This window comes from Orbicella faveolata, unplaced genomic scaffold (assembly GCF_042242905.1).
Source record: "Orbicella faveolata isolate gen_17 unplaced genomic scaffold, um_ofav_v1 contig_2, whole genome shotgun sequence".
Lineage (NCBI taxonomy): Eukaryota > Metazoa > Cnidaria > Anthozoa > Scleractinia > Merulinidae > Orbicella > Orbicella faveolata.
In genome coordinates, this window is record NW_028301547.1 from 27,622,639 (window position 1) to 27,634,039 (window position 11,401).

An 11,401-nucleotide genomic window follows, 5' to 3' on the forward strand; every position below is an offset into this window, starting at 1 on the left:
CGAATTCAGTAGTTTATTACCAAAACATTTTCACGATACCAAAGATTGGTATATGCAAGCGTTTTGAAGACGTTCTAAGCGACCAATATGTGATAACAATAATAAGATTGTTTCTAGTCCCTTAGAATGCATTATCATAATTATTTGGCAGGAAATAATTATAGTACAACGCACCTTACCGTAGCCACCCAACAAACTTGTTTGGAAGTCGTTCTTAACCAATCACAGCGCGCGAGATTTTGTCTGTAGTCACGCTTCCTTTAACAGGGTTTAGTATAGCGATGGGTTTGTTGGCGGCTTATGTAATCATTTTTAATGAAACATTTCGGGATGAAAATCAAACGAGAAAAAAATAAATGGTCAGGAGAAATTTCCGACTTTTAGTCCTCAACATTCCGTTAAGAACTCGCTCTTATATTTTGTTTTTATCGCAACTGTTAGTAGTGTTGAAGCAGAACAAAAACAACCTGGAAAAACAACACCGAACAACTTAAGAGTGAATTTTTCTAATTAGCAAACATAGGACGGCAGAAGTCGAAAAATCGATTTTTCTCTCTTTTCGTCCACAAATAGCCCTTAGGTAGATATGAAACGTGATATAGTTTTTTGGAGCTCGAAGCGCTTTAAATTCGAGAAAATCGAGGGAAACGATTTTCGCTTAGACGGTCGCCAAAATGGCTAATCACAAAGACTTAAAATTAGTAATCTAAACTTAATTTGCATTCGCGTGTAAAAGAGAACTAAAACTTATCAATACTTTTTCTTGAAAGACAAAGTATTCAGCTATCCAAAACAGGTTAGAACTTGACTCGAGCGCCATTTGAGGATAAACAAACAATTTTTTAAAAAATCCCTGTGAGTTAGTAGGTCGAATTCCTAATATAGGGTTAAAATTCAGAGATATTTTTCGACTTGTGCCATAACTCCAAATTCCTTGAAACTTCGCCTTTGGAACACTTTTATGTTGTTGTAAAACATGTATTAAAATCAGCTTGGGTTATTCTTCGAGTGGTTTTTGAGGCCTGGCTGAAAAACTCCGATTTTACCTAAAACATGACGAAAAGTAAGCAATGGCTTCTGCGTGTTGGTCTGAGGGCAAGCGAGTACAGGCATTTAAGTCCTTATAGTATGAATTCTTTGTACTAATAAGCAAATTGTTTGCTTGCACCTGTAATAAAACTGTTCAATCTCAACGCCAGAGTAACTTTATTTAATCTGAATATGTTTTATCGCTTCGAATCCCAGACATTGTGACGAGATGTCGATTTCACACCAAGAAGAAACAAGAAGTCGAAAACGTTTTACTACGCAGCCTTCCAATTATCAATTTAAGACAACTGGCCGCTGAAGGAGACATTTACCGAATTACAGCTTAAAACAGTTACGTTTTCTGTAACGCATCAGGTTCGGCTGCAAAAAGTTATTTCAGGACCAGCAATACAGGTTAAATTTGGTGAAGAAATCTTAAGGTTTCATTGTTTATTTTGTTTGCAAGTCACGGTTTCATTCCTGGCCGTGGAATTTACTATGTCCCACGGCAGAGACCAGAATGGGTTGTTTTATTTCGCGTTTGGAACACTTTTATGTTGTTGTGAAACATGTATTAAAACCAGCTTGGGTTATTCTTCGAGTGGTTTTTGAGGCCCGACTGAACTCCGATATTACCTAAAACATGACGAAAAGTAGACAATGGACTTCTGCGTGTTGGTCTGAGGGTAATGCGGTATAGGCGTTTAAAGTCCTTGTATTATTAGTTCATACATACATACATACATACTTTATTGACTTTCCCTTTAGAGGCTTTTCAAAGACAATACAATAATAAATTAAAACTACTTAAAAACTCTAAGATTCATTAAGATTAATTAACTAGAATTAGGAATCTATAAAATCCTTAATAAGTTTACGTTTAAGATTAAACTTAAAAGCAGATACTTTCTCGAGAGTTTTTAGAGAGCTATCCATGGAGTTCCAGATACTGACTGTTCTGTAGTAGAACGTTCTCTGACCACTGGCAGACTTAAAAAGAGGAATGTTCAGCATTTGTGAACTTCTTGTGGCACGTCCGCTTATTTCTCCTCTCTTACTGAACTGGGAAGACAGATACTCCGGCACGCGAGATGTTAGACATTTGTAGGCCATGATAGCGCTCCTGAAATATAACTGAGTCGCGACTGGTAGCCATTTAAGCTCTTTTAAAACTGGTGTGATGTGATCATATTTGTGTGTACTGGTCGCAATTCGAGCGGCAAAGTTCTGAATACCTTGTAATTTATTTATATTACTTTTTGATGTATTCGCCCACACGTTCGAACAATAAAAAAGTTTACTAAAAACTAAAGTATTTATAATAGTTAGTAGGGTGCGTTTGTCAAAAACATGCTTTGTGCGGCTTATTTGACCGAGACAAGACATACAGGAGGAGACAGTTTTGGTAATGTGTTCGTCATAGGTCAGGTTCTTGTCCAAAATCACCCCAAGATCTTTAGCGGTGTGCTCCGGTACGAGTTCTCTTCCCATGAAGGTGAGGCTGGGAGTGTCCAGTCTGGAATGCATTTGCCTGCTGCCAAACACCATGAGTTTAGTTTTGCTTGGGTTCAACAATAAATGGTTGTTGGAACACCATTGGCCTATTCTATGCAAATCAACTCTTAAGTCAGCAAAGGCGTTTACAGTATCTTTCATTTTGAAGGATATAACTAGCTTAGTGTCGTCCACATAGCTCTGGACGCTGCAATTCTGTGGTGCTGAAGAAAGATCATTTGTGTAAATGCTAAATAAAAGTGGTCCCAGTAACTTCCCTGCGGAACGCCACAGACTATGGGCAAGGGCTCTGATAATGTTGAATGGATTCGAACCACTTGTCGTCTATCATTAAGGTAGCTACCAAACCACTGGATAACTGGGTCTGAGGCGCCTACATCTCGCAACTTCAAAATTAGGGTTTCGTGGTTGACGCTGTCGAATGCCTTACTCATGTCTAAGAGCACTACCGAAGTCAACATCTTCTGGTCTATCGCTTTAAGAATAGTGTCGGTTGTTTCTATGACAGATGTTTCGGTCGAGTGCCATTGTTTGTTGCCGCTTTGGGTCTTTGTTAACCTGTCGTTTAAATGCAAGTAAGAAGTGAATTGATTATGTACGACCTTTTCACACACTTTTGATAAAACTGGTAGAAGAGAAATTGGTCTGTTGTTATTTGCCAGTTCGTGGTTTTCACCTTTATGGAGAGGTGTCACTTCAGCTAATTTCCAAGCTGTAGGAAATTTGCATGTTTCAATAGAAGTGTTGATAATAGACGTAATTACTGGAAGAATCGGGTTTAGGCAGTCCTTCAAAACACGAACAGAAATCTTGTCGATCCCTGGGGCTTTGTTTGATGGCATTGATGATATTATGCGTTCAATCTCGCCACTGCTTACGGTATTCGAATGAAACTGCTCGCATGAAGGATATTGTCTTGGGACAAAATAATTTCGGTTGAGTGTTATGTTGCATTCATTAGCCAATGACTGGATTTTTTCAACGGAACTCTGGCCAACAGAAACGAAAAACCGATTAAACTCATCTGCAACAGTTTTGTTGTCCTTGCTGAAGATTCGCTGGGATTTGGATTTTCTAGGAATTATTTGGCGGATTGCTTTCCAAATATTGTTTGTATTGCCTGGGTTTCTTTGAATCTGTTCTGTGAAGAATTCTCGTTCAGCAATTTTAATTTCTCTTTTAACCTCCTGTCTTAAGTTTCTGTAAGCCGTCCAAGCCATAGGATCATTTCGTTTTCTTGCTTCTTTGCGCCAATCGTCTCTTGTTTTCATCAGCGCACGAATGTTATCAGTTACACATGGATTTGGCTTTCCGCGGACTTTAAAGGTTTTAATCGGAGCGTGTTCGTCGAGTATAGAAGAAAAAAGCAGATTGAATACGTGAAGCTTATCCTCGACCTCATCAAAAACATCAACTATTGACCACGGTGCTTTTGCAATATCATCATGAAATGTGTCGGTCTTGTAATGCTTGTAGCTTCTAGTAGTGATATATACAGGTTTAGAGCGCTCTTTCTTTAGTTTTAATGTAATGTAGACTAGGTCGTGGTCGCTGATCGAGCTTTCCAGAACCATAACATTGTGAACTTGCTTAGTATCTGAAGCTAGGATTACGTCCAAAATTGAGCTGGTGGTTTCCGTTACTCGTGTTGGCTTAGTTATAAGTTGTGAGAGATTGTAGGAGCGGCAAAAATTTAGTAAGGCTTTCGTCTCGGGATTGTCGTCTCTCTCAAGACGACAATTCATATCTCCAAGCAGGTAGATAGGCACATTAAACGACGAAGCATAAATAAAGGTTTCAATTAAGTCAGAGTCAAAACATGACAGTGGAGTATTTGGTGGTCTATACGCGGTACAAACGATAAACGATCTTGTGTTCTTGACCTGGATTTTAAGCCACAGTTGCTGGAAACCAGATGGTGCGGTAAATGAATCCTTGTTCCTTGTACTTAACACTTCTATGTTGTTGTAAAACATATATCAAAATCAGCTTGGGTTATTCTTCGAGTGGCTTTTAACGCGCCGCTGAAATAACCGGATTTTAACGAAAACATCAGCAAGAAGTAAGCAATAGACTGCTTGCGTGTTTTCCTGAGGCCAAGAGACAGAAGAGACTGCTGAAGTAAAGCGGTTTAACTTCTTTCATTATCATATTGTCGTTCTGCCGGTCGATATGCTTCTTTTAAAGTAAAATAAAATGATAAAATGAGTTTTTTCATGCATTCAAAAGTACCTTCACTCACGAGGAATATTTCAATCTTTCTACGTGAAATTAGATCACCGACAAACAGATAATGTGTAGATTTCACACTCACGGACCGCAATTCTAAACAATTCACCCGGTTTAACTGTGTACATGTATAAATAAAAGTTACAGAGTTGCTTTACTTCAGTTGAATATGGAAAACGGGACTGCAAAGTAAATGCGAGCAGGCGCTTATTTTCCAACCTTCTAATATAGGACTTGCCCATTTACAAGGTACAACGGAAGGTATACTAACTTGCGCCGACAAAAACAACAACATTGATCGCAAGAAAGATCTCCGCTGGTAATCCTGACATAGCAGCATTTACAGATTTCTATTCTTCTCTCCTTCGTAACCTCTTCGTGGAACGGATACCATGGCGGATAGCGGCAAATTGGTGTCACCCAACCTGTCTTTTCGTATCGCTACCAAATAGGATCTGACCTCTGACTTTCCTCGAGAATCTCGTTCATCAGTTTAAGCGCCGTTAATGGAACAATAACTGACCAGAGTCCACCCGCATTGCTTAGCAATTCTTCTGATCGAAAAACACAACAGTTCATACTTTTAAAACATACCAAGGATAAACGACAGAAACCTTTAAAAAAGATCCGCATTTGCGAACTTCTGTCGTCTGACCTTAAATCGCTGTATATATGACGTGTCACGCCTTCCGAAAGGAAACGAAGTGTTAACTAAAGTCTCAAAATTAATTTAGAGCAGAGCTTCGATCGTTATATGGTTGTAGTATGTTTTGCACGACGGCAAAAAAAAAAAAAAAAAAAAAAAAAAAAAAAAAAAAAAAAATACAAAGCAAAAAAAGAACAAGAGAACTGAGGATACATTTTGTTTTTACATGCAGCGCGACGTCTAAAATGGAATTCTCTTGGGAAAATACTGGGTAAAATAAATTAGCTTAATGGTTTGGCGTGCTTAAATATTCTATTCTGCAATCTAGCTAACCATTGCAAGCGGGTCTTTTAGTGAGTCATGGATTGCCAATAGCAGAAAGTCGAAACAAAGTGACTAGAAAACATTGGAAAAAATTACTTCGCTTTGGCGGGAAATATTTCTGACCGAACTTTTAATTGAAATTCGCGTGACCTTCTTTTTAACTGAACTATATATTGACAAAATTACTAAAGACTGTCGGAAACATGTTTTACTTCGGAAATAAACGGCCGCACTTTTGTAAAACAACCCATTCTGGTCTCTGCTGTGGGACATAGTAAATTCCACGGCCGGGAATGAAACCGTGACTTGCAAACAAAATAAACAATGAAACCTTAAGATTTCTTTACCAAATTTAACCTGTATTGCCGGGCCTGCAACCAAACCTGATAGGTTACAGAAAACGTAACTGTTTTAAGCTTTAATTCAGTAAATATCTCCTTCAGCGGCCAGTTATCTTAAATTGATAATTGGAAGGCCGCGTAGTAAAACGTTTTCGACTTCTTGTTTCTTCTTGGTGTGAAATCGACATCTCGTCACAATGTCTGGGATTGGAAGCGATGAAACATATTCGGATTAAATAAAGTTACTCTGGCGTTGAGATTGAACAGTTTTATTACAGGTGCAAGCAAACAATTTGCTTATTAGTACAAAGAACTCATACTATAAGGATTTAAATGCCTGTGCTCGCTTTCCCTCAGACCAACACGCAGAAGCCATTGTTTACTTTTCGTCATGTTTTAGGTAAAATCGGAGTTTTTCAGCCAGGCCTCAAAAACCACTCGAAGAATAACCCAAGCTGATTTTAATACATGTTTTACAACAACATAAAAGTGTTCCAAAGGCGAAGTTTCAAGGAATTTGGAGTTATGGCACATGCCGAAAAATATCTCTGAATTTTATTCCTAAATTAGGAATTCGACTTAGTAACTGAAAGGAATTTTTTTAAAAATAGTGTTTTTATTCCCAAATGGCGCTCAAGTCAAGTTCTAACCTGTTTTGGATAGCTAAATACTTTTTCTTTCAAGAAAAAGTATTGATAAGTTTTAGTTCTCTTTTACACGCGAATGCAAATTAAGTTTAGATTACTAATTTTAAGTCTTTGCGATCGGCCATTTTGGTGACCATTGAGGCGAAAATCGTTTCCCTCGATTTTCTCGAATTTAAAGCGCTTCGAGCTCCAAAAAACTATATCACGTTTCATATCTACCTAAGGGCTATTTGTGGACGAAAAGAGAGAAAAATCGATTTTTCTACTTCTGCCGCCAAATTCAAATTTTACTTGGTTTTTGTTGAGATTTGCTCTTAAAGTGCCACTGAAACGAAATTTTCGTACTCTCTTTTATTATCCCAATCTATAGTTTCAAATGTGCTTAAAGTAATGGTGAACTTTATTTCTGCCAAATCCTAACGGAAAGTGCTTTTTTTAGATGTTGAAATCGACTTTTTGGAGCAAAACTGTGTCCGGGCTCTGGAACCGAGTTTAAGGACTTTGTGACGTCACTGGTTGTATTCACGCAAGAAGCGCTATAGATTCTCTCTTGTTTTCACTTGAGTTATTCAAGTTTATTCTTCATATTGTCGATACCTACTAGTTTTCTACCTTATAATTTCTGTCCAGCCTTGACAGGAAATACACATCATAAATGTTGGAGGGCGCCAGAGAGGGTAGATTCACCAGAATAAATGCTACAGATTATAACAGCTCAGTATACTTTTCGAACGTCTTGAGTACTCGATTGGAGATTTCGAAGACGAGTGTGGCAACTTTTATATCACGTCCTGAAGCCTAAACACCATATTTCGTCGTCTGTTTTCGGCCTGGTTCTGAAATTTGGATTCTCGCGTTTATCTAAGGTCTATTAACAAGGTTCGAATATATCCTCGGCAACTTTACTGCATTAAAAGTCGTAAGCGGATCAGCCATCCGCACAATCACGAAGTTATTAACGGTCCACCATCTTTGAGTCGAGTACTTCTTTGCACACTGAGGGCATCTTTTTATGATACTAATAAGTGAGAGTTCTTGTGGTAGACAAAATGTATCTTTGAAAATTGTGATCCGCAGCAGGGTTTGCCTTATCGCCGCATACGTATCAGTGTAAACAAAGCGGGAATTTCGCTTCTCTTTTACACGTATCTCCCAATTGCAATATTTCACGGCCGATGGATTACTTTGAGTTCTTTAGCACATACTTATGTCTATGATATTCATTTAATAATATCCAAGTTCAAAACAGTTCGTTAAAACGTCACTAGTTTACACTCCTTTCGAAGGTTCATTAAACAGAATTTGAACTAATTTGCATATATGACCTTTCGCCGCCGACATTGTCACGCTTTCTCTCGTTTCCTGAAAACATACCTGTAGGATCATGGCAGCTTAGTTTACCTTTATAGTTTAAATTCGCTCCCTCATATAAAAGAAGAGGGTTTCTTAAATTGTTGCTGTTGTGATAACTTGTAGGATGTAGCAGATACAACTGGACTAAAGGTCACTGTGGCACAATCTCGTCCGCCGTGAAACTCACAAAGCGTCCGGTTTCCTCGAAGCGAAGCAACTCGAAAACTCGAAGCGTTGTTGCTGCGATTCGTGCAGCAGCAGTCCGGATAATATTTTCAAAAGCCGCTTTCTCTTGTTTTCGTGTCTTTTCTTTTTTACTTTATGAGTGTAGATATTGTTTAATTGAGTGCTGGCATTTCACCAAGAGTCCCGATCATTTTGCGATCTAAGAACTCCCACTCGTTTGCTTGCTTACATAAAATATCCTGCAAATATCCAATTAAATAGACTGGAAAGCCCCAGGATCGACTCTCGACCTCTTCATGTCTAAGGCTACTGTGATTATCTGCTTTACAGCTCTGAGATGTCCTAAAGATGTTTTTTGGGGGGCTTCGAACAGTAATCTCTTCTCCCATAATCACTCTAAATTTTCAGCGCAGCATGAGAGTAATACAACCAGTGACGTCACTAGGCTGTTTTGGCCGCGCCAAAATGGCCGCCAATTTTGGGCTTAACCAGCCAACTTCGAACGGCTGAAAAAGCAGTTTTCGCTTACCGCATGCGAAAAAAAAGTTTGCAGTGTTTCCAAGTAAGGTTGAAACTTTATTACTAAGCAAAAATCTCACATACAAAAATTTCGTTTCAGTGGCACTTTAACACATTTAGACCAATATTAGAGTGTGGAATAATTGAAATCCTTGCGTGTGTTCAGAATTCAAACCAGTATTTAGTACTGTGGATGTTTTTTTTTTTTTTTTTAATTTCTACATTGCATATATTACGTTACAAATACATAATACTAACATTAAAAAGCTTACAATTTACAACACAGTATTAACATGGATTTATAAATTGATACACTACTAGTTTATGACTATCGCTTACAAATTGTTATTTTACCCACTTACAGTGCGTCATATTGCTTGCTCACAAATATTACTTACTACAGTAGAACCTCGATTTTACGAAGTTGCTGGGGACCGGCCAAATGTGTTCGTTAAATCGAGGGTACCTTATATCGAAACCCTCAATATAACGAATTTGAGGGGAAACGACCAAAATGTTCGTTATATCGAGGTCATAGTTAATGATTGATTTGTAACACAGGTGACTTCTGTCACGCAATTCAATGCAATTTTCGTCACCCAGAAGTGCCACGTTTTGAGATGCAATTCATTAAGCATGGTGGCTTTCAGTATCAATTATTTTCACTTTTGAGGAGACGTGCAGCTTTTTTTCACAAGAGAACAACACTTTCAGAGTAGCGATTTAAAAATGTTGCAAAATAGAGGTTATACAGAAAATTGCCTATGTAAACAAGGAAACGGGCTTTAGTGTTGTTATGTTGCACTACCCAACATTTCCGGATTTCAAAGAAGATAGAGCAGAAGTTAATTGATGTCGAAATACTATAGTGCCAATGTCTGTGACATATAATAAGCCGTTGACTGAAAGGTTGCTGTCTCTTTGCCATAAGGATTACAAGGATTTGTTGACTGTTGATCTGTTCAGCGTTTATCTTCTGTCGCATGTTGACATTGTAATTCGTTATACCGAGGTAGATTACGTTTGGGCTTCCGGATTAAGTTCGTTATATCGAAGAATTCGTTATATCGAGGTTCGTTATATCGAGGTTCGATTCCATACATTTTACTGTAACTTTGGCCGGGACATAGAATATCGTTCGTTATATCGAGGAATTCGTTAAATAGAGGTTCGTTAAATCGAGGTTCCACTGTACATATGACATTAACTACTTACAAGATGTTGCGTAAAATTACTGAATTACTTGCATTATGCTAACTTACTTGCGTACATCACTTACAATACATCACATTATTTCAATTGCAATCTATTATGTTATATTACTTACTTGCAATACGTTATATTTTTAACTTAAACGAACCACTTGCAATAGGTGGTAACACACTGACAATAGCACGTTATCATTACATTCTCGAAAGCAACACGCACGCACACACACAGTACAGGTACACGACTAAAGCAAAGCAGCCCACGTTTCTTTAAACTGATCAAATTCTTTGTTCATTAAAAGCCAAAGTGCGAAGGATACAGAGTTTGTCTTTTAGGCGCACAAGAATGCTATCAAAGTCTAAGGAGCCAACGCGTACTGTGGATGGTTGTTTTTTGCGAATTCGAATATTTATGTGCACCGGTGAAGAAATGTGTTGCGAATTTCGAAGCAGTCACTTAAGGAGGGTCTTTCTTAACTACCAAATGGTCATGAATTTGTTCCTGAGGAAGGTTTCTAAGCTTCCTATTTTGAAAACCAGACGTCCTAAGAACAAGCTTTTTGCAAAGTTTTGTTCCATTGAGAGGACTCCTGCAAGATCTATATCATTTGTAATCTATTCTTGCCCTGCATACATTTCCTCAGTGCTAGCTAGGCACTTTTTCGTTCGCGCCGCATATCACTAGAGAGATGTTACTTTATGCCAACCAAATAATTAAGATTACATGTATTCTTGTATTAGCTATAGAACCTCTGACCAGCAGGGTGGTACATGTATTATGTCGAGTGAAGAATGATCATCGCAGTAAATTTTCCAATTTAAGCAATTGGAAAGAAGAAGCCTGAAAAAATCAGGGCTTCAACGGGATTCGAACCCGTGACCTTCGCGATAACGATGCGATGCTCTACCAACTGAGCTATGAAGCCACACATTGGGAGCGAGGTCAATTAATTGAGTTCATATCTTCCCGTGAGGAGTGAAATGATGTGAAGTTTATATGAAATAATTCATATATGAACTGCGGTTGTAGATGAAAGTGAAGAATGATCATCGCAGTAAATTTTCAATTGAAGCAATTGGAAAGAAGAAGCCTGAAAAAATCAGGGCTTCAACGGGATTCGAACCCGTGGCCTCCGCGATACCGGTGCGATGCATCGCACCGGTATCGCGGAGGTCACGGTCATTCTTCACTTCCATCTACAACCGCAGTTCATATATGAATTATTTCATATAAACTTCACAATGTTTATTGTGTGGACCACGTAATAAAAACTATAAACCGTGTTGACTTGGTCTGCTCGAACAATCTTCCTGGTCAAAACAGAACGACCTATTGTAATTCTTGTAGAACTTTGAAATTGTCGAAAACTCCATGGCTGTTAATAATCTATATATAGAAATTCT

General features: G+C 38.2%; 1 protein-coding gene across 1 annotated transcript; it reads right to left on the minus strand.

The window, feature by feature from the left end:
- Nucleotides 1–2,699: 2,699 nt before the first annotated feature.
- Nucleotides 2,700–4,520, minus strand: LOC149112675 (uncharacterized). Its single transcript, XM_089289353.1, has one exon. It carries the CDS (start codon nt 4,518–4,520, stop codon nt 2,700–2,702), a length of 1,821 nt encoding a protein of 606 aa, XP_089145479.1.
- Between the last annotated feature and the right edge of the window lie 6,881 nt (nt 4,521–11,401).